Source organism: Labrus mixtus, chromosome 18, assembly GCF_963584025.1.
Source record: "Labrus mixtus chromosome 18, fLabMix1.1, whole genome shotgun sequence".
Taxonomy (NCBI): Eukaryota; Metazoa; Chordata; class Actinopteri; order Labriformes; family Labridae; genus Labrus; species Labrus mixtus.
The window spans coordinates 11,358,876-11,381,922 of record NC_083629.1 but is presented as its reverse complement, the minus strand read 5'-3'; the positions used below and the strand labels follow the sequence as shown (position 1 = coordinate 11,381,922).

The following is a 23,047-nucleotide window of genomic DNA, read 5'->3' as shown; positions in this document are numbered from 1 at the left end:
GTTTGCTGTCGAGCAGTTCTGAGTCAGAATTAAATCAAGAGTGTTGCCAGCTTTGTGGGTAGTAGGAGTTGGGACTTGCGTGAGGTCAAATGAGTATATGAGAGCAAAGAAGTCTGTTGCCTGGGCTTTGTCAGTGTGTATATTCATGTCTCCAATTACAATCAGTGGTGTTCCATCATCAGGGATTTCTGAGAGTAGCATGTCCAGTTCCACAACAAAATCAAAACAAAACAAAATGAATTTATTGAATTTCCAGGTATTAGAAATGAGGATACCTGTACCACCTCCGCGTCCAACAGAGCGGGGTGTGTGTGAGAACAGAAAGAGCAGCTGGTGTGACTGTATTTTCTGGACGGATCCAGGTTTCAGTAAGGGCAAGTGCCTGAATGTCTGACATTTTTGAAAGTGCTTGGATGAATTCAGTTTTATTCACAGCAGATTGACAGTTCCAGAGGCCAAAAGTAAATGAAGGGTGGGTAGAAGAGGCTTTCTTAAGCAGAGACACGTTGTTAAGGTTTCATTGTCTATGACAGATGTGTCTTTTCCTGTTCCCATGAATGACAGAGATTTCTTTGTAGCACATGTTGCGTTTAGCAGATGACCAGAGGAAATAGGCAAAGCAGTAGCCGTGGATGCCCGGACTCTGTGGCCACGCTGAAGCGTTTTCAGATCAGAGCTTGTTCTGCTGGCAGTTTCGGATTCAGACTCTTTTAAGCTTGGATTTTCGTGAAAATCCCGCCCCAGATTTTCAGCTTGCAATCAACAGAGGGTGTGACACACTGCCCCCCCGTTGATGCTCAGAGAATGAAACTTAGGTGCTCAGTCCAAACAAAGCCTGACAACGACCCACTATCAATATCTATTCAAAGCAACTTTCTATTCACCCACCTAGCTGACAATACCTTCCTAGTTTTCAGATCAGAGCTTGTTCTGCTGCAGTTTCAGATTCAGACTATTTTAAGCCCCAGATTTGTGCCCAATATCGTTCTTTAAAATCCCTGGTTGTGTACAAGTGCACCTTTAACGTTCAATGAAATTTGACAATGGTGTTGACTTTCACTTAAACGGGAAGCTATTTGTTTTCATGATCCTGTTGAAGTAAAGCTCAGCTAAAGAGTTGTGGAATATGATGAGCTATAATGTGAAGGCTACTCAGTAGCTTTTCAATAGGTCTTATGTGTTATTATTATTGTCAATATACCTATAACATGGTGGAGATGTAGCTTTCCTTGCTGCTTATTTCTCGGTGGTCCCTCTGATTAAAGCCCCTTTTTCCTGCAGACTAACAAAATATCTTATGGTGATGACTTTGGTTCAGGGGACCTAAAGTAGCAGAACAAGACAATTACAGTAGCCTATGGCTAGAGAAGTGAAACTCTAGAAAGCCAAATAGCTTCAGGTCTCAAGGGGAATGATAACAGGTGCATTGCAATTTCGCATCATCTTATCTTGTCTTCAAGTAGAAATGCAAACAAACTGAAGGTGGCTATCAATGCATAAGCTTTGTGGTCTTTCATTGTTTTGATTTAGCCTACATGAACATTCTGAATTATTATCTCTGTGCTTTGTAGGTAGACTACAGGCTACATATAGGCCCATACATTTGATCCACGGCTTTGTAAACAACTCATAGAGAAAAGATTAGACTTATGAAGTTGGTCTTTTAAAATTCCATCTGGGCCCTGAACAGTGAAGGAAAATTGGATGCTGATTTTGGATTTTCGTTATGGCTTAAGTTAGTCTAGTTATAGCCTACAGTCTACAGATGGTAAACCTACTGATCAAGGAGGCTACCATGTAGGCAATGACTGAAAGCCCAACAGCACAAAAATGTTAAGAGTAGGCTATGTTGCAATAGGCCTACACCAAGTCAGACCCATGTCAGAACCATGCCCACTGAAAGCTGGACACAGTGTCTTCAGTTTTCAGATAACATCTCATTAATAATTAATTAAAGAGTATAATAGATTCTGTGACGGTGTCAGGTAGATTTTTCTGTCCAGATGATCAGGGAGCTCAAGTTAATTTGCCTCTATCAGCGACTGCCCGCCCGAGGTCGGACCATCTAATGGGATGGGGACTGGCGGAGGAGGGCCCGACCGCTGGCTGCATTCAGCATCACAAGCCAGACAACGGCAGAGCAGTGAAGGGCGGAAATACAACAATGATACCTTCAAAGCTAAACGCTGTTCATAGAAACTGCTATTAGTATAGAGAACTTTATTCAATGAAAAATGATTGATAGGATTTGACAATAAATCTTTAGTTTCCCAATAGCAGATATTTGCAATCAGTAAGCTGTTGCTAGGTGACGAGTGAGCTCCAAATGACATGACAGTTAAAGTTCAACACCCTGGTCTGGGCATTTCACAAAGGCAAGTCACCTCACTTTCTACTAAGTGTGTTGGTAAGGATATGTAGTCTAGTCATATATTTAACACGGTAAACTGTACATTTGATGTTTTAATTAATTAATTTAATTAACTTCTAGCCCATGTCCAATTGCTGTAGCGTAACTATAGGGAATAATTTTCTTTAGCCAAAGATAGGCTACTTTTGTTGCTATCTGGAACAATGGCGGGGAAAAACATAAAGTCTAGTGTATTAAATCTGTTTTTCATCTAGGCTATATTTTAATCACACATTTTGGCTACGGAGTCCGGACTCAAGGTTCAACGGTTTTTCTGTAGAAGCCAGTTCTGCGCCCATGTTTTATTTTGAAAGGATTGGCAGGATGTCTCTGCTCAAAAAGGTTTACCTTGACATTTCCAGTCACAAGTGAGTGAAAAACCCAGGAGCCGTAATGGTTTGAAAGCAGTGCCATCCGCATACCACACAGGGCTTGACCTGCAGCACAGTGCAGAAATTCTCAGAGTGTAGGCTACATGTTTTATTTTTGGGGTAAAGAAGATGTTGCCTGGATGACTGAAAAGAAATCATCCTCCTGAAATAGACCAGAGGACGCGATTCTTCAAGTGCATATTTATGGAATAAAAACAGGTAAGGTAGCCTACCTCAATCAGTCTGTTATTATCTGTATTAATGCAACAGTGTCGTAAGGATGAGACGATTTGCCAAAGTGTATAGCTTTAAGATTTGCTTCCCCCGCTGTCTTTACTCAACACAGTAAGGTGACCAGTCCCGTTATGTCCCCTGCTATGTGGAGGCAAAGTAATGATGTAAATGTCGCTATTTCAGTTCCCTCTTTTTTTTTTTCATAATTCACTAGTGCATAACGCAGACTGAGAATCCCAATTGTATTCTAGTTTGACAGTCTTGTGTGTCGCTATCCTGGGGATGGTGATCGAATGCTCCCTGGAAATCTACTTTCGTTTGGAAAAATGAAGAGGAAGAAGGCTGCCATGGGGGGGAAAAAACAGCGTTGGTAAATTTGACTTGAACTGTGGGTGCAGTTTTAAGGCTGTGTTTGGGCCATGTGGGCTGTCACTTGTTTCAATGTGTGCTGGTGTTAACTCTGTCTCCACAGAGGTTCAAGAAACCACCAGACAGTCTGGACATAAAGGAAACTAAACTATATACAAAAAAAAAAAAACATTTCAACTCCAGAAATGTGCTTGTGGACTTTGCAGGCTTGTCGGTCACTCCCTTAAATAGCAGAGAGGAGAGGAGAGGAGAGGAGGTTTAGATATCAGTTTAATGTCTACCAGATGTTCTCTGTTGTTATTATCATTAAGCACATGCTTTTGGATACAGGTTTAATCTATAAGCACACAAAATAGGCTATGCATGTGACATATGTTCAGTTTGTTAACATATGTTTGAACCATAAATCATCATTATTATCATTTCAGTGCTAACAAGCTCAAATCTAATTGTTTAAACCATCATTCATCTCATTATATCTGGTATTTCTGTGGAGGGAAAACCAGATGAGAAAAATGTGCAGTGGCAGTGCTGTGTGAGATTTAATCCACTCACCCTAAATCTATTAGTTTGTGCACTCATTAGTTATTGATGAAAATACACAGAAAATTCCTAGAAAAAAACTGCAGTGCATAAGCTGATGCATATGTCTCTGAGGAAATAAATCCGTGGAGCTGTTTCTGCATGCTCATAAGTGTTGATGTTGTACAGCAGCAGTGGGCTGCTGTGTGGGCGGCCTAACCAGAGGACAGATGAGTAGGCTGGTCCTGTGCACAGTGAATCAGCCTGCTATTAGAGGTACATGTGGGAGATCTGGTAGACAAGGTCTGTAAGTGAGAGCTGTTTTTATTTGGAGGAGTGCACAAAAAAAAGAAAAAAAAAAAAGAATAAGTAAATGTTTTGTCCATGACCCTTGACGTTGCACAACCTGTAGCCAAAATGTTTATACATGCACGGAAAGTACCAAATTTCTTTTGGTCAAACCAGCATCTTTAGGAATTTAAACGGAATAGCAAAAGAGGAACACAAGCTGTCACACCAGCATGTTTATCTTGAGCCATGTTTCCTGTCCCGGGAAACCCTCCCTTCCTAGTGAAAAGTTCCTGAGACTTGCTGGGTTGTGTCGGCATGATTCTGACACACACACAAACACACAAGCAGAATTCCCCTAGAAAAGCGAGTCATATGTGTGCGAGTCATATTGTTTTGTGGGAAGTGAATCTATTTCACAAATTTTAATGACCCTGGAAATTCTCCAGATTACAAGCATCAACGTGCAACTTTTGTTCCCTTCCCACTTTGAGCCTAAAAAACATGATCTTACGCCTCAAACAGAAAGTGTCTAAACAGTGAACGGGCATATATTTCATTAGCCCAAAGTGGGCAGGGAGCATTCCACCCATTTTGAGGCTAATGAACAGAGCTCTTTGATGACTATTGAGAAGGCCTATTGTCAAACACCATTGTCAGGCTGCTTGCTGCCACGGTAACACTCTCACACTGGCAGCGGCACTAAATGCTGCAGTCAGAGCTGACGAATGCCTCACCAGAAAATGTGAGAAAAGGAAAAAAAAGCTTCACCTTGACTCTACTGAGTGAATAGAAATCCAATTTGTTGGATTTTTTCACAAGGTATTACTTAGTTTCTCTGCTATTTTTATTTATTTATTTCCTTGAGAAGAGATACATGCAAGACATTTGCAAAAGCTGCCTGTAACTGCATGTAGTTTACGGACCAAGCAGCAACAAAAGAAGAACTGTAAAAATCTATAATTCCTTCCAGGCTGACTCACTTAGTGACCTTTATTTCCAGCATTCTGTTTGGGCACGCTCATACCTTCATGTCTCATTTTGTATATATTTTCTTTGCCAAAAAGGAAATCAACAACAGGAGACAGAAGAACGACTCACACTGTTCATTTATCCCGGACCACTTAATGTAAAAAAACTCTGTAGCAGAAAGTATTTTTAGAGTTATGCAGAAAGTTTTCCCCTTTTTTGGTCCGAAACCCTTATCCTGTTGATTCTATTAGCGTGTGGGAACGTGTTTATACTGCTCTCATGAATTGCTGTGGATCTTATTCAGAAGCTAAGAGGTGAGAGTTAGGTTAAATGGGGCCACTGTGCTCTGGGGCTATGCCAGAAAACTCAAGGCTCTTGTGAGATCAATGTAAGCATTCAGGTCAATGTCAGATATGTTGGTATGAGGATTGTGACATTTTCTTCCCACAGTGTTTTTTTTCTATGTAGTGCCTTGTGCAGTTTTTTATTTTATTTTATTTTTTAAATCCATTATATCCCATTAAAAATACTTCTGTTCTCATTGTTTATTACAGTAGCAGGCTCTGCCCAGACACCACTGAGCTGAGCTTTGTCCGTTTGGTTGAGCTGACTGAGAGTCTCTTCTCTTTCAGGCAGGATTAAGTCGGAATGTTTGGCAGGGCGGGCGATGACTGGACTGCTGACATGAAAGTGCAGAGCTATCATTTCCTATTCTTTTCCCGTTTCATTTCTGATAAGGCGTGATGTTGGCTTGTTTCCTCTGGCCTGGATAGCAACGATTACACTGTACACTGGGCAAAAAAAATCGTTGGACATCTATGCAAACAGACACCATCTGTAGGCGAAAGACAAGCTGATATTTTTTTTTCGAGAAATAGCTGAAAATGGCCTGCGCACATAAACATTGACTAAACACCGCTTCACGTCTTTCCTCCACAGCCATCATGTCGGGGAAGTCGGATGGAAAGAAGAAGTGGGCGGCAGTCAGGGGCCGCCTGGGCTCCTCGCAGGACTCGGATACCCAGCAGGAGGCCAACCTGGAGAGCGCCGATCCAGAGCTCTGCATCAGGCTGCTGCAGGTCCCCACTGTGGTCAACTACTCGGGGCTGAAGCGCCGCCTGGAGGGCAGCGATCAGACGTGGATGGTGCAGTTTCTGGAGCTGAGTGGGTTGGATCTCCTCCTGGAAGCTCTGGACCGGCTCTCGGGGCGGGGATGCTCTCGTATTGCAGACGCTCTCTTGCAGCTCACCTGCGTCAACTGCGTGCGGGCAGTCATGAACTCATCTGCAGGGATCCACTTCATCATAGACAATGAAGGATACATTCGGAAGCTCTCACAAGGTTCATCACATTCTTTATAGACACATCACGTGATTTTGACTCAGAGAAGCCTCATGCAATAAAAGAAAAAACATTTGAATTATGCAATAGAGTCTGATGAAGATATTTTAACCCTATTCAGTTTAAAGAAAGCTGAAAGACTTGAGGCACCACTTTTTGAACATAATGTGTAACATCTGTAATGTTTGGCTAAACTGGTCATAATTTGGGGATGAAATAGTTAATCTGACTATGCAACCTTAATCTTTAAGACATGTTTTCAGCTTTTATGTACAAAGATGAGTCATTTCAGGGTGCTTCACGACATCCCTATAAATGTAGCGTCACGCTGTGTGTTCATTATGGATTTTCCAACACGTTTTTATCTTAAGTACAACGTCAATTCCTTAGAAGGCAAAGTTCAAGTTCAGCTGCCTTAAAGGCTGTGAAACAAAGCGTAACAGTTATACACTTGAGGGGTCAAGAGGTGGGGGCTTGTTCAAATAGAAATAGTAATTATGAGCTTGCGGCATGTATTGACGTGTGTGATCCTGATGCTCCACAGCTTTGGACACTTCCAATATCATGGTGAAGAAGCAAGTGTTTGAGCTGCTCGCCGCCCTCAGCATGTTCTCTGCAGAAGGCCATCGCCTGGCGCTGGACGCCCTGGACCACTACAAGGCAAGTGTAGAAGAGTCACACTTGTAGCATCTGGTTTTGAAAAGTTGAGCTGTGTTAGGATTTACTTCACATGACCCTACGATGCCCTCTAGTGGTGGATTGCATGCACAGGTTTTCTGAATCAGTAGAATTACTCATTCTCTTGCACTGCCTTTGATTTCCCCTTCAGGGCGTGAAGACTCGGCAGTATCGTTTCAGTGTGATCATGAATGAGCTGCAGGCCACAGACAACGTCCCTTACATGGTCACGCTCCTCAGTGTCATAAACGCCATCATCTTTGGGACGGATGACCTCCGGCAGAGAGATAGGATGAGGAAGGAGTTTATCGGTAGGTTCTCTATTCGGCTGCTATTTAACAATTTATGAGGAGTCTTAGAGATGCATCATGAGCAAGGTCACTTTGTGGTTAACGGTTTTCCCGCCCAAATCAGCTGAAAGTGAGTAGAGGAGAAAGCAGGACGTCAGCTGTAGCTCTTCACAAATATCTCTGTCACTGGGTCCGTCTAAGAATAACAACAATGGCCTAATTCTCACATTGACAAAACGCCTGAGAAACTCAGCAATCCTCAAATGGATAAAGCATTGTGTATTCTTAAATTTAACATTAGAATTATTCAGTATACAAGTTTTTGATGTAATCACTTTAACATTTTAAGAAATTTCCACTTACCATATGGAATTTGTATGACATAGTTGTGAGTAAACAGGCCATCTATCCATCTACCCCTGTTTTCTTCTGTAGATGCATGTTGCCTGTGAAGTCTTCCCAAGCACTAACAAGATCAAAACAGGATTAACCTTTAGCGTACAGTTCATAAACACGCAGACATAAACTTCCCACGAGGCATCAGTGAAAAATCAGCAGAATTGTGACTATTTAAAAGTATTGTGGGGGCGCTGGTGGCCCATTGGTTGGTGCGTGTGCCCCATGTATGGAGGCTATAGTCCTCAAAGCGGGAGGCCCAGGTTCGAGTCCGGCCTGTGGCTCCTTTCCCGCATGTCATTCCCCACTCTCTCTCTCCCTTATTTCCAGCTCTATCGACTGTCCTATCTCTCAATTGAAGGCACAAAAAGCCCAGAAATAAATCTTTGAAAAAAAATTTGTAATAGTTGCATCTATATAAACCCTCCTATGTTCCCTGTGTCACAGCCCGGGCTCAGTGAGCTGGACAAAGAGGGAGACCGCACAGTTTTAAAATAACTTAAATGATAATGTATTGGAAACTAAAGCAAAACATTCTAATACAAGAAAATGCAGTCTGTATATCTGTGGTTATTGCAATGGTGAATGTGTGTGTGGTGTTGTGGAGGAAAAACAAACACAACAAACCAAAGTTGATAACAGCAAGAGAGAGAGAGAGAGACAGAGAGAGAGAGAGAGAGAGAGAGAAGCCAGCTTAACTACCAAGGCCCAGCCTGCTGAGGTGCATGAAATCAAATTAACTGGCTCCGCCCCTCTCTAACTGAAGGCACCCTGAGTGGGAAGAGAGACAGGAGGCTGGTGTCATGTTTCCTCCATCATAGCTCCTCAGAGTTGTTTCCTCCATCCTCGCGCCTCGGTGCCTAATAAAGAGACCTGAGACGTCCTTTAACGTGTCGGCGCGGAAAGATTTCCGGTTCAAGCGAGGATCGAGGAAACGAAAAATAAGAGGCATGAGAAGCTCAGGAGGAGGAGCACTAACAAAGTCACGGGGTCATCACACCTGAAATGCCAACCACCACCAATCAGCTATTCGTTCAGCCACTCCTCTTTTGTAATTGCTCACCTGTGACTCTTTGCCCTTTCCCCCCAAAAAAACTTACACACACCACTGTGAAGGAGAGACGTGTGACAGCTTTGGCAGATAAACTTTCTTAAAAGCTGATAATTGTGTTTGGTTGTCATACTTTGTGTTTAATTGTCTTGCAGGACTCCAGCTTCTTGATATTCTGCCAAAGTTAAGGTGAGCCCTCCGTCTGTTGCTCACATTTCATTTCGAGAGACTTTAATCATTAAAAAAAAAAAAAAAAAATGTTTTATGCAACGGAGACTCTTTTTAAAGGTTACTTTTAAAGTTCATTATCACTTCAAGTAAAATGGTGCTGTTATAAAAGACATTTGCAATTTGCATCAATTATGGAGTGATTCATCGACGCTTTCTAAAAACTCAAAATGGCATTCAAATGAGTTAGTGTCACGGCTTTGTGTGTGGATTTCCAGAGAGCAGGAGGATGAAGATTTGATCATTCAATGTGAAGCGTTTGAAGAGGCAATGGCTGAGGATGAAGAAGAGCTGCTGCGTGTGTACGGGGGCATCGACATGAGCAATCACCTGGAGGTTTTCACTACACTCTTTAACAAGGTGCCGCTCATTGGCTTTCGTCTTGAAACAATTCTAGTCTTAAGTTGTCCGTGTCTTGAGAAGAATGTCAACCAGGAAAACCCCCCACAGTTTGTGAATATGCATGTGTTGCTGTGTGCAGGTGAGCAGCTCTCCAGCCTCTCTGCAGCTGCTGTCCATCCTGCAGACGTTGTTAGTGCTGGGGCCGGGTCACTCGGATATCTGGCTGGCTCTGGAGGCCATCACTAACAGAGCCACACTGCTGGCCCAGGACTGTGAGTAAACAGTGAAGCAACAATGCTTTCACTTTAGGTCAACGCTCTGAAGAGGCTAATGGCCTCCTCAGTGATTAATGTGTAAAGAGGAGAGATTAGTCATCACAGCCTTTAAGATAACAGCATTGCAGCATTTGTTGACATGGCAACTTAAGTAGTGTGCGTGTGCGTGCGTGTGTGCGTGCGTGTGTTGGTGCTCCAGCTCAGATGGAGTCCTGTGAGAAGATCATGCAGCGGCTGATGTTCTCTAAAGGGAACAGCTGTGCGGGTCACCATGAGGTGGACGGGCAGCGCGTGAAGGTGGATAAAGCTGTTCAGACCGATACAGATCAGCAGGACAACACGATCATCACATCCTCTCAGAAGCCGCTGTGCGCCTTGCCGCCGCCGCCTCCTCCCCCTCCACTCCCACCCTCTAGTTTAACTGGGTCCGCACCTCCTCCTCCTCCACCTCCACCACCCCCACCTCCTCCTCCACCGCTGCCTGGAGGGTTTGGTGGACCTCCACCACCTCCTCCTTTACCTGGAATGGCACCACCACCGCCCCCACCACCGCCGCCGCCGCTGCCCTTTGGTCTTGGCATGGCTCCCCCACCACCTCCGCCACCTCTGCCAGGAATGGGGGGCGGACCGCCACCGCCACCTCCCTTGCCTGGGATGCCACCACCACCCCCTCCTCCCCCAGGCATGATAGTGGCTCAGAGCAGTCAGATGCTGGGATGTGCTGCGCCCGTAAAGACAAACCGATGCCCAACCCTGAGGATGAAAAAGCTCAACTGGCAGAAACTCCGAGCAGTAACAGGTAAGGGGGAAAAAAACATTTTGGGAAAGGCTTACATAATCACAATCTTGAATTTTTCTTCCTAAAAGCTGAATGCACATTGTTATGAACATCCATCTTACTAGGGGGGAAACTGAACACACCTTTGTATACTTTTGGATGTTATTTGATGATGCTGGTTTCCTTAGATATAAGAGCGGGGAAGCATTAGTTTTAGATTAGTTTAAGATACAAAATAGAGCCACATGGGTTCATGATGGGTTCCTCTCTTCCTGCACACACACAGATGGTCCCTCCATGTGGGCCTCGGTTCAGAAAGAGCCTCCTCCTCATGAGCCGGACTACAGCAGTATCGAGCAGCTGTTCTGTCTCCCAGTGACTGAGCACAAAGACAAGGGGGCAGCTGCTCCTGTCAAGAAGGAGCCTAAAGAGGTGCGCTTGGTCAACACTCAACACAGCTCCTCAGAGCTGTAGCCCCCAGAACAACAAACGCCTGATTATCAATGCTGAATAATCAATATGACTCCTAAAGAAAACACCTTTCCTTTTTTCAGATTACATTTATTGACCCAAAGAAAAACTTGAATCTAAACATTTTCCTAAAGCAGTTTAAATGGTGAGATATTAAACATTCTCTCATGTTTTAAGTATGATTTGGTTTATCTCCAAGCTGACTGTTTGTCTTTGTATCTGTCTAGCAAAAACGAGGACTTTGTATCCATGATTCAGAAAGGGGACCGTTCTAGGTTTGATGTAGAGGTGCTAAAACAGCTAATGAAGCTCCTACCAGAGAAGCATGAGGTCTGTACTTTTTATAACCTCATCATCCATTTTCCTTTTTTATTTATTTTTTCTGCTCGTGTATCTGCCATTAAGGGCCCACTTCAAAATGGCAAATGTATGACTCACTGTTTTGTTTGTTTTTTAATGTAGATAGAAAACTTGAAATCATTCCAAGGAGAAAAAGAGAAGCTGGCAAATGTTGATCGCTTTTACACCTGCCTTCTCACGGTGCCATGGTAACTTTCCTTAAGTGCTGGTTTAAGTATGTGCATGCATTATATTTTCAGAGCAGTCTATACTGGCATACTTGGCTCCTTAATTCCTTTTGATTTCTGTCCTGCCTCCCCAGTTATCAATTGAGGATTGACTGCATGTTGCTGTGCGAGGAGACCTCATCAGTGTTGGAGATGCTAAAACCTCGAGTCAAGCTGGTGGAGGAGGCTTGCCAGTGTAAGTGAACCCTAGACTCTCAGCGTTATTCACATACATGCAGCCAAACGATGAAGCAGAAGATTTTTATCAATCGTCATCAAGTAAACCCATGCAACTGTCCTCTCAGCCCTCAGAGAGAGCACGCTCATTCCTAGTCTCTGCAGACACATCCTCGACGTTGGAAATTTTCTCAACTACGTACGCACCTTCTTAAGTCTCATCTATATTTCACTGAAGCTGACATTTTAAAAGAGCTTGCATTTTTAACTGTCGTTCTACTTTTCAGGGAAGTCACACAGGGAACGCAGAGGGGTTCAAGATCAGCTCTCTGCTCAAGCTTACAGAGACCAAGGCCAACAAGAGCCGCATTACGCTGCTTCATCACATCCTGGAGGTACACTAACTGGCTCACAGCTGCCATCATTTCTTTTCTTTTTTCCCCCCCTCCTCATTTAGGAACCTGCTTAATTATACACTGTGTCTTGTTTTTGCAAAGGAAGCAGAAGTGAACCACCCGGAGCTGCTTGATCTGCCAGATGATCTAGAAATCTGTGAAAAAGCAGCAGGGTAAAGAAACCTTTAATTTGTACTTTAACTCATGTTTTGTGTTTTTTTTTTTTTTAAATTGGTCCTAAGTGGATCTTTTAAGCAACAGATAAGAAAACGGTTTTACACTCTGTCCTCAGAGTCAATCTGGACTCTATTCAGTCAGAAGCCAGTGCCTTACTAAAGCGACTGAACGATACGGCTAAGAAGGTCACCAACTCTGTCGAAGATGTGAAGGAGCAGTATGCCAAAGTCCTTGAGGTAAGATGATGACACCCTGCTTCGCCTTTAAACCTGAGCCAACTCTTTATGACGCAGTGCTGTTTGAAAGTGTGATCCAAATCCCCAATTTTTTTTTTCTTGTGTGCTGCAGGAAAGCACAGAGATATTTCAAGCCCTAACTGAAAGGTTCACTGCTTTAGAGAAGAAGAAGAGTGAGCTGGCTAACTACTTGTGTGAAGACGCCAATCAGCTGTCGCTTGAAGAACTCTTTGGAACCATCAGGACTTTCCGAGGACTTTTCATCAAATCGATGAAGGTTAGTATTTATCCACACATTCTGATGATGTATTTGCAGAGTCTTATGCACTGGACTTTTTAAATATGCAACGACTAATGAAGAGTCATGCTGCGCTATTTGAGATGCTGTAATGATGTGAAGTCCACTGGTTGGGTGTGTTGGCAGTGTTTTCTTTGCAACATTGAAAGCATGTATTCTATGGGAAAGCTTGGAGATGCACAAGTCTCAGCCCCAATGATACAGAGACAAATTGCTCAGTACATTTTGTACTTGGCAGTGAGTGACATCCTGACTTTCATGATAACAGGAAAACAAAACAAGAAGAGAGCTGGCGGCCAAGGCAGAGAAGAGAAAGAAGCAGCTGGCAGAGGAAGAGTCCAAGAGACAGAAGGGAGAGAACGGAAAAATAAGTACGCTGTGAACAGCCGCCCTTTTCTTTCACTGTAAAAGAAATGTTGCAAGTCAAAGACTGATTAAATGAGTGAGATGTCACTTGAATTGCATGTGTTTAAAACCCTTCTTTTTTTTTTTAACCAGTCAAGAAAGGCTTTGTACCTCAGGACGACGGCTGCATCGTCGACCACCTCCTGGCGGATATCAGGAAAGGTTTCAGCCTAAGAAAGACCAGGCCAAGGTGCGATTCGGAAAGCCTACCTTCTAGTGAAATGCGTAGGGATACCTGCCCGTCTGGTAAGGACAAGAGACTGTGGCCTCCATCCGCAGTTCTAGCTCCGCTCCTGAGCCGTTTAACTGCAAGCCACAACACAGCCCTGCTGCTTTGTATAGGCTGTTTTTTTGTTTGTTTTGCTATCTTGCTACATTGCTTTTTACTTTGCCTTTGAGAGCATTTTATTTTCATGCACCTGCTCTCACTGTATTATTTCCTCATTTCAAAGCTAATAAAGTTCTTGATGTGTTTAACTTCAGCATTAATACCACCTGCTTCTTCCCCCCCTCCAGGGTCAAGTGTGAAGCCTGTAGAAGAAGAAGCCGTAGAAATAGCCTCCATTTCCGCTGCCACCAAACCTCAGACAGAGGGTCACCATACCAGCGCAGGCGAAGTCAACGGCTTCATCAGCCCTTCAGAAGAGACTCCACCAGCGCCACAGAGTACGGTGGAAGACAGAGTAGCTGCAGTTCCCAGCACACCCCAAGTAGTAAAACCAGCAATGGCAACACAGGCGCACCTGAAAGGGCCGATGTTGCCGCAGGAGGAGCAACACTCACAGGAATCTGCAGTTTCACCGCTAGATATAACACAACCTGAGTCTCGTGTTGAAGCAGACCATCAAACATGTCCCCCTCCAACAAATGGTTTTTCATTGGATTCAACTGAGACCAGTGCCATCAGCCCTTCTTCCCTCTCAGATTCAGACCTGACAGAGGCTGTTTTAGACAGCATATCCAGCCCGGAGAAGTTGACGCCTGAGGAGACAGTGGACATAAGTGTTAATTTTCAAATCAAAAAAAGTCCTTTACCTAAAACAGACAGTGTGACGGAGGGTAGCGAAAGCACTAAAAGAGGGAAAAGTCAAACCAGTGATAAAATAAGCCATTTAAAAGAGACTGCAGGACAAGTAAGGCAGGAACACATTATCATAGAAACCCACAACCAAGATGACATCATCACCTACGAGCATACAGGCCCTAAGAGCAATGTGACCACGCTCAGTGAGAGCATCGAGGGGTGGGACGTCCCTGATGGACTGGAGTCAGATATCCAAGATCTGCCATCGGTCTCTGAATCAGTGTCTGCACCCCTTAGACCCGAACCAAAGAAACAGGGAAGCTTCTTTAGACGAAACAAAAAGAGTAATCCAGGTAATCCATCCATATACATCAATAAAGATCACGTTTGGAGTGCTAATGATTTGATGTGTCTTAGTGGAAAATCCTTATTTATTTTGTTTTTATTCCATTTAACGTTTTATATATTTTTAAGTGCATGATTATATACATGATTATAAGCATGATTTTAGCATGTTGTGCATTTTATTAAAAAGTTTGGATGCAGTGTGAAGCCCTTGAATAGCAGATTGAATATTACATGGATGTAATTATGGCCAGTCTGTTTGAATATTCTGTTTTTCATTCTGAAACACAAGGTAACAGTGGGAAAGGACAGACTAGACATAAAAAAGGCTGTGTGTTGCAGTGAGGTAGGTCACAAACGGTGGGATGGCAAAGTGTAAGCAGGAACATCACCCTGATGAGTTCAATCACCGTCAAAGCTTTGTCCGAAATAACGCATCATTTGTTGGTCTAACTGGATTAACTGGATTTCATTTGTCTATGTTGTCCAGCTTTAACTCTTGCTTTCTCTTCAATGCTTGGGCAAGTCAGTTGTGGTCAGGCCAAAATCTAACAGCATTCAGCAAACTGTGTGTTGAGGTGATTCTAATGTCCGTCAGACCGGGGGGGGGGGGGGGAACTAACACTGAAGGTACTTTAATGTTAAGAAGTGAATCCTCTTGAACCAGCACTTGAGCTATACAACATCCACCTTTTTTCTGATCTCAAGCAGCCTTGCAGTTTGTGAAGTCATTGTGTAGTCATCGTGGAGTTATTTCATAAGAGTTGTCACTTTTGTCTCTCTACTCCCCATATATTCTTGTCCATTCCGCAAATCTGCAGCTGGACTGATTAACCTACTAACACAGTCCAACAAGTGTGTGCTTCCTGTGAACTTTTGAAACTGTTTAGATGACTTTGATTAAAGATACTGTACGCTATGTGAATGAATCACAAATGCACCTAACACAACAACAAAAAACAACTTTTAACATTTTAAGCCTCATGTTGTCATGTTTGAAATCTGGACATACATTTCTCTGCCAAGTGCCTTTTTTAAGTGCACAATTTTATCTGTAAATGTATATTAGTTATACAGAAGAATTAAAGTGTTTTATTTTCAAATAGTTTGAATCCATCTATTCATTTCAGTCTTTGTTTCCCCAGGTGACTCCCGAAAGAGGAAATCGAGAGGAAAAAGGAAATGTTAATGTCGCTGAACTGGATGGACTGAAGTATATTTTATCTAACAAGAACACATGAGATTTGACTCTTCGGGGGTGAATGCAGAAGTCTTCCTTTTGCAATGATTTTTGTTTTTCAAGACCTAGAAGATGAAACACATCGATGGCCTGGATCTTCAAAGCGAGGATGTTAAAATGTCACTTTATGTAAATGAGTTTCAGCTTTTGTGAATATGATTGCTTTTGATTGAGAAAGAAAAAGCGAAATATGCTTTCTATGTTTTGTACAATTGTTGTTATATGCATTGAATGTGTTTTGCAATAAGCTCTATTAACTGTGCAGCACCTGCAGAAAGAAAGACAGATGTAGTGTTTGGTGCAAGATGTTTAATTTATCATCCAAAAAAAGTAATGTCTTTATTTAAATTTAAAGTTTATATATATTGTCCAGATGATCTCTAACAGCAAATATGAGAAAAGTATTTAATGGATTGTAACTTTTAATGTTTCTATATTTTAATAAAAGTGAATTGACTGTTGGGCTGTCTGTGTTTAATCATCACTGTCAGGCAGATGAAGCAAAGAGCGAACATAATGCATTGTGCAACACATACAAAAGCCCCATTATAAAGGGTAGCATACATGATTGACTTTACATGGCTCATGGTGCATTCACATATCCATGTGATTGCTGTGAGGAAAGGCTTTTATTGTCGTCGCTCTAACAGCCTTGGAGACATTTGCCCGAGCGCAGCGTCGCTCTTACGCGCGTCTGGCTCTGACATCATCGGCTCTGAGGTTACAGATATGGCATTGCCGCTCTTGCGGTACAGTCTAGTCGTCTTGAGACGGGCGGACTAAAGCCACTGCCACCATGTCCCTCACCTGGTCTGCGAAAGACCACAAAAACATGAGTCAAACCGCCGCGACAGGACTGAAGCGATCGCGCAACGACGCGGGGAACAAAGTGACCGTGGTGCTCGGTGCGCAATGGGGTGACGAGGGCAAAGGGAAAGTCGTCGACTTGCTGGCGACTGATGCTGACTACGTCTGCAGATGTCAGGTAACTGCTTGTGATTTGTGATTTCATCTGACTATTCGTATGGGCGTGTCTTTGTGTTAATGCTGAATGCCTTTTTCCTACGTCGCCTATTCAAAACCTCACAATAGAGTTTGGCTCTTTACTGGCAGCTTGGTGAAACGCAACAGGTGCTGAGAGTCAAAAAGATTGAACCTCTGTGACAAGGAAATATTTAACAGAATGCTGTAAACCTTTCTGAATGATGCTTTAAACAATATACATAGTTTAATATTCTCTGTTGATAACCTCCTCTCAATCTAATGCAAAGTTGTGACTGTCTTATTCAGATATTGTATTAAATGTTTTGAATTCAGCATAAACTCCAGACAGGTCACTTCTGTCCACTTGCATAACGCACAGACACCCACACAAACACAAGTGTCTGGTCAGAAATCAGAGGTCAGGCCAGAAGTGGAATACACCGTGAAAGCTGCCAACTGTTGCTGTGTTGTACTTGTACTTTCCCCACTGACAGGTCTAGCACCCTGTGTTCTGTATGCTTGAGAGCCCCACCCACCGGGCGAAAGAGAGGTCACATTCTCAGGGTGGCTTGATATGTGAGAAGGCCAGGTTTTAACCAAGAGGGAACAGAGCGGAGGATCCATCTGCACGAGCCAAGTGTGTTAATATAGGTGCTGGAAAAGCTTGGTGGATTGGGAAGAGGGTGGCTCAGCACTATCTGAAGAAAATAAAATAAGACTTGAAAATGTGGCTGTATTTTCTTTGGGGATCTTTAATGTTAACATCTTTATTTTAATAATTTGCCATAAAAACAGTGTATTATAGCTATAATAATGAACACTGCTGTGATTACCAGGGTGGCAACAATGCAGGACACACAGTGGTAGTGGATGGCAAGGAGTATGACTTTCACCTTCTCCCCAGTGGAATCATCAACACTAAAAGCACATCACTCATTGGTAACGATTTTAATTTCAGTATTTTACACACAGCATCATTAAGAAAATCAGTGTAAGAGTGATAATACTTAATATCGCCCTCTCTCTGCTCTTATAGGTAATGGAGTGGTCATTCATCTACCTGGCTTGTTTGAGGAAGGCGATAAAAATGAGAAAAAGGGTATTTAAAAAGAGAAAATATCCTTTTTACATCATGCATCAGTGTAAATTAAGATAAAAAAACTTTAACATTAATGTAATTGATGTTCTCTGACCAGGTCTGAAAGGCTGGGAGAAGAGACTGATCGTCTCAGACAGAGCTCACCTTGGTATGTACAGCTGTTGTAATTAAAGAGGTTTACTTGACAAAGTTGTGCGGAGGTCGCCTTTTAAAGATTTGTTTTCCATCTCTTTGCAGTGTTTGATTTCCACCAGGTTGTAGATGGCTTACAGGAAACTGAAAGACAAGCACAAGAAGGAAAGAAGTAAGGGGGTAGAGAGAGGACAATGAGGGCGGGAGATGGACAAAACTAAAACAATAAACAAAGACCTGCATGGCCTACATGCATTCCACTTGTCATTTGACAAAGCTTCTTTTTTGGCTTGTGTTTCATAATAAAAGCATTGGAACAACCAAAAAGGGCATCGGACCGGCATACTCCAGCAAAGCATCCCGCACTGGCCTACGTGTATGTGACCTCCTGGGAGACTTTAAGGACTTCTCTATGAGGTAGGAATCATGGGAACAATGAGACCGCCACTTAAAAGTCGAGTTGTGACATGATTGATGATTTTCTCTCCTTTTCAGATTCAAGAACCTTGTCCACCAGTATCAATCCATGTACCCAGCCTTGACAGTTGACGTTGAGGACCAACTGAAAAAGCTCAAGGTAGACATTGATGACTATAGTGGTGGCAAAAATACATCCTGACTTGTGGGATACAGTTATCTAACTCCCAATATCGATATTTTAATCAAAAATCATGACACTTCACTTCCAATTTTGACTCACAGTATCACTACTTCTTAACTCCTAGGGTGGTAAGAACTGATAAATCCACTCTACCTTTTAGGGAAATTTTGTAATCTTTAGTTATTTAGATATCATAATGTTTCATTGTATGATTCATCAATTATTGCAGAATCTTTGTTCCTGATATAAATGCAATCGTGGGTCATGTGTTGTATCGTATTTTATGGTATCATCCCAAGGCTGTGATTATCACCCCTATTGCTGACTACTTAGTGATGGATGATTTTCAGTACTTACAACAAAAAATACTTTTTGTTTCCTTGTGTCATGCAGGAATATGGTGAGAGATTGCGGCCGATGGTTAGAGACGGGGTCTATTACATGTATGAAGCTCTCCATGGATCTCCAAAGAAAATTCTGGTTGAAGGGGCCAACGCCGCTCTCCTTGACATCGACTTTGGTAGGATCGGCAATAATGACGTGAAATATCCTAATATAAATGAGAAGACATTTTTTAGAAGACCTTGGAAGAAGTTGGTGCTGTAGTAACACGAAAAAATGATTCTCCTCAGGAACGTATCCCTTTGTGACATCATCAAACTGCACTGTGGGCGGGGCATGCACCGGCCTTGGCATCCCACCTCTGAACATTGGTGATGTGTTTGGTGTATCAAAGGCCTACACAACCAGAGTGGGAATCGGGGCTTTCCCCACAGAACAACTTAATGTAAGAGCTATAAACGTCTCAAGTGACTTCATAAGATAGTCTCATGTATCTTCTCTGCTTCAATGGGCTTTGTATTGTTTGGAGAAGAGACAACTCAGCATGTTATGTAACTCAGTGATAAGTAGCTCTACATGTACATGTTTGTGTGTGATCATGGGGCTAACACACAAGCAGAGGGCCTGCATGGAGGAGAAGGGAAGGAGGGGAGGGGTGTTCTCGTGCTGAGTGCAGCTGTCAAATTGTGTGAGACAGGCTGAAACACCCTTTACCTCAGATCACATGTGCACAGGGATAAATTTAGGGCCAGAGTTCAGGATATATTTACTGTGCTAGCTGGGGTTATGTTACTTGTCACGGGAACTGACCATAGGGACATAGGTCAAGATGTTAACACTTTACCCCTCCCAGCCCATGTGATGATGTGTTATTGTACTCAGCTGTGTGTTTTAGCTGAGGCGCTGATGGCATATTTTTAGGTTTCATTAGTGAAGCCTGACATCATAAAAACTCAGAAATAATCAAGTAACATGCAGCACTGTATTCCCCTGTTCACTCCAGGCAGTAGGAGAGCTGCTGCAGACAAGGGGTCATGAGGTGGGTGTGACCACAGGAAGGAAGAGACGCTGCGGTTGGTTGGATCTCGTCATTGTCAGATACGCTCACATGATTAACGGCTTCACTGCGTGAGTGTCTAGAGAAGTTTAAGCTTTTCATCAGGTGTTTTGTGGTTTTTATGTTTGGAGTATGGAGTATGTTTAGAGTATCACATGTATCCTACAGGAATACTTTCCTCCACCACCATGTAATAAATAATAATAAATAGCACTAAACAGTTCTGACATGTTACCTCTCATACAGCATTGCTTTGACAAAACTTGACATCCTGGATGTGCTTGATGAAATAAAAGTTGGAGTTGCCTACAAACTCAATGGGAAAAGGATTCCCCACTTCCCAGGTAAGGAAGAATATGACTCACAAAAACCCTTTGCTATGATCAATGAAAGGTTATATTGATTTCATAATTGTATTATGTTTTTTTATCATAGCCAACATGGACGTTTTGCATAAAGTGGAGGTTGAGTACGAGACCTTCCCTGGTTGGAAGACTGACACTTCTGCAGCCAGGAAGTGGAATGACCTCCCAGCCAAGGCTCAGAACTACATCCGCTTCATTGAGAACCACATTGGAGTTCCCAGTATGTCTGACAAAAAATAACAAACGTTTATATCTGAATATTTTCTTTTCAGAGCTAAATGCTTGGTCAACACTTTCCCTGAAGGCCTCTGAATAAAAAAAGTAGTTGTGCATGATGAAAATAAACATGATATCATTTATATAAGCCTATTATAGATAGCATTTTCCAGTATTGATTGTTATAACTTTGAGTGTGCTTCTAGCTTTCTAATCCTTATTTCTTTCTCTCTCTCTTTAGTCAAGTGGGTCGGTGTTGGAAAGTCCAGAGAGTGCATGATCCAGATGTTCTAGAGGAATATCTTTTTCTCCCCTGGATGGAAGTGCAGAAAATGTGGCACGATGTGGCATTTACTCATCATCTAAAATGATCTTCTTCTCTTTAGTTAATAAAAAAGACATCTATATATGTGACCTTTGATCAGTGTTTGCTAAAGTTGATTTGTTGCAATGAAAAATATTTTATTAAAACAATCATTCAGTTTGACGATGAGATAAATGTCAATGTATGGCTATTTCATCAATTAAAGCAACACAAATGTTATTCACAAAAGTTCATAGATCAAGACTGACGCTCTCTTTATCATCAAATGCTTGGGACTTCAAGCCAACTTTGACTGTCCTCAAGGTAAACATGAACACTTGATGCTATAAAGTTAGTCTACAAAACAATTGACTGTTTAATGAAAAAAAAATCCCTCCACTCATTTAAGGCATCTTAAATTTGTGAATTGAAAAGCAAGCCTGCTGTTCCAAATGTTCCACCATTCTACAGCTATTCATTTTTGACACCTTAAAACAGAAATTACAATATTCAAGCAGGTCCATGAAGGCAGCACAGTAAGAGAGGCACCGTAGGCGAACATTCATATAGCCTTTGACACTAAAGCAGTTGTTGCCTGCAGTCAGAGTTAGTTAATTAGGTGGAAAAGACACTGAAAATGACAGAGCTAATGGCAATTGTATTTTTTGACATAGAAAGGGCTTAGGGTTACTTATCAAGTTAAAATGGGTATTGGGGGTAGGATGTATAACTGGATAATGATTTTTTTTTGACAGGAAGTGAAAATACAAGTCAAAGATGGAGCAGATTTGTCAAGGGATTTTGAGGTATGGACAATGGCATCCCACAGGGAAGTGTAATCGGCCCTGTTTTGTTTGAAATTGTGATACATTATGTATTTGCAAACCTAGATAGATGTATTAAAGCAGCATTGTATGCAGTCCATGGTGTCATATGGATGAGGGGAAGGAATGTGTCACAAGTGACAGACAACATCAGGAAAGCAATAAAGAAAGTAGAGAAATGGTCATATGAATGGGGGTTCAGGCTGTCAACGAGCAAATCATGCTATATGATGTGCACAAGTCAACTAATGAGCACATTATATGGAGATATTGTATGAATTTAAACATCTGTGGCTATGGCTAGATAGTAAATATACATGGAAAACATATATAAAACACTTGCAAACTAAATGTAAAAAAAGTTGTAATTTTTATGCACGTTGGCTGGATGTTATTGCGGTGCAGACAAACAGGCATTAGTGGACATACATAGGCCACCTATGAGATCAACATTATGGATGTATTGTATATGGAGCACCATTGCAGAAAGTAGACATACTACAGTATAGAGCATTACATGTATACCCAGGAGCTATTAGGACACATTAATGCAGTAAGCTGACAAGACACCTAGCTAAGGAGTGAAAAACTTACTTCTGCATTTTGGGTCAAGCTTGAAGGAAGCAGAGAAGAAAACCCTGAAACAAAGATAGTTGTTGGGAGTATTCTAGGTTGCAGAGGCGTGGGTTTGGGTGGACAAGGAATGTATGTGCAAAAACACATGGAATGGAGGCCTGGGAGTTCACCCAGTCCACTCCAGTTATAGTGTACCACGGTGGTTGTACCCCGAGGCAAAGGTAGTTATGAGTGTCCTAGAAATGGAAAGAGAATGGAGGATAAATGAAGTGGGAGTTCAAACCTGAGGGACATTTATTGCTAATACCTTGATTCTATACAGACAAATCAAAGAATGAGTAAGGATGTTACTGTTACGGTCAGGCCAGATAGGATGGTGGTATGCACAGACTCAATAGCTATATCTTGCAAAGTATACAGTCAACAAACATTATCAGAGAGGTTTTACTAATAGAAACTTCATCATAGTTTACTAAGACTTCACATGGGTGGTATAGATGTACAGTTTTGTTGGGTGCCTACACACAATTATTGTGCTGGCTAACTAGCAAAAGGGGCACTGGAAAAAAGGATAGCACAATTCAGAATCAGAATCTGTGTTTATTGCAAAGTACATTTACACATACAAGGAACTTGACTTGGTGTTTTGGTGCAGGGGGTTGTACAAA

General features: G+C 42.3%; 2 protein-coding genes across 6 annotated transcripts; both read left to right on the top strand.

Moving 5' to 3' along the window:
* The first annotated feature begins 2,772 nt into the window (after positions 1 to 2,772).
* inf2 (inverted formin 2) lies at positions 2,773 to 16,340 on the top strand. Of its 5 annotated transcripts, XM_061062389.1 has the most exons (23): positions 2,775 to 3,000; positions 6,106 to 6,507; positions 7,052 to 7,167; positions 7,337 to 7,496; positions 9,078 to 9,111; positions 9,369 to 9,510; positions 9,632 to 9,764; positions 9,967 to 10,566; positions 10,832 to 10,977; positions 11,100 to 11,161; positions 11,244 to 11,346; positions 11,479 to 11,564; positions 11,678 to 11,778; positions 11,888 to 11,958; positions 12,047 to 12,154; positions 12,257 to 12,327; positions 12,447 to 12,567; positions 12,680 to 12,844; positions 13,134 to 13,236; positions 13,364 to 13,516; positions 13,787 to 14,647; positions 14,932 to 14,985; positions 15,785 to 16,340. In XM_061062389.1, exons 2-22 carry the CDS (start codon positions 6,111 to 6,113, stop codon positions 14,982 to 14,984), a joined length of 3,786 nt encoding a protein of 1,261 aa, XP_060918372.1. In that variant the 5' UTR covers positions 2,775 to 3,000; positions 6,106 to 6,110; the 3' UTR covers position 14,985; positions 15,785 to 16,340. The 5 variants fall into 5 exon arrangements, 4 of the variants coding, with proteins under 4 accessions (XP_060918374.1, XP_060918372.1, XP_060918371.1 ...); XR_009676394.1 differs by having other exon boundaries at positions 13,787 to 14,985; XM_061062390.1 differs by lacking the exon at positions 14,932 to 14,985 and having other exon boundaries at positions 2,776 to 3,000.
* Positions 16,341 to 16,544: 204 nt separating this feature from the next.
* adss1 (adenylosuccinate synthase 1) lies at positions 16,545 to 21,084 on the top strand. The gene is made up of 13 exons (XM_061062392.1): positions 16,545 to 16,864; positions 17,700 to 17,802; positions 17,900 to 17,962; positions 18,060 to 18,110; positions 18,200 to 18,266; positions 18,404 to 18,511; positions 18,590 to 18,671; positions 19,089 to 19,215; positions 19,328 to 19,482; positions 20,041 to 20,165; positions 20,341 to 20,438; positions 20,530 to 20,679; positions 20,917 to 21,084. The coding sequence occupies exons 1-13, from the start codon at positions 16,676 to 16,678 to the stop codon at positions 20,967 to 20,969; spliced, it is 1,371 nt and encodes a 456-aa protein (XP_060918375.1). The 5' UTR covers positions 16,545 to 16,675; the 3' UTR covers positions 20,970 to 21,084.
* The last annotated feature ends 1,963 nt before the right edge of the window (positions 21,085 to 23,047 follow it).

Bases quoted from the DNA above. Each gene is read 5' to 3' on its own strand.
- inf2 (XM_061062388.1), top strand. From the start codon at position 6,111: ATGTCGGGGAAGTCGGATGGAAAGAAGAAGTGGGCGGCAGTCAGGGGC. The intron at 9,112-9,368 runs GTGAGCCCTCCG...GTGGATTTCCAG, and splicing joins GATATTCTGCCAAAGTTAAG to AGAGCAGGAGGATGAAGATT. The intron at 13,237-13,363 runs GTACGCTGTGAA...TTTTTTAACCAG, and splicing joins GGGAGAGAACGGAAAAATAA to TCAAGAAAGGCTTTGTACCT.
- adss1 (XM_061062392.1), top strand. From the start codon at position 16,676: ATGTCCCTCACCTGGTCTGCGAAAGACCACAAAAACATGAGTCAAACC. The intron at 18,512-18,589 runs GTAGGAATCATG...TCTCCTTTTCAG, and splicing joins TTTAAGGACTTCTCTATGAG to ATTCAAGAACCTTGTCCACC. The intron at 20,166-20,340 runs GTGAGTGTCTAG...CCTCTCATACAG, and splicing joins ATGATTAACGGCTTCACTGC to CATTGCTTTGACAAAACTTG.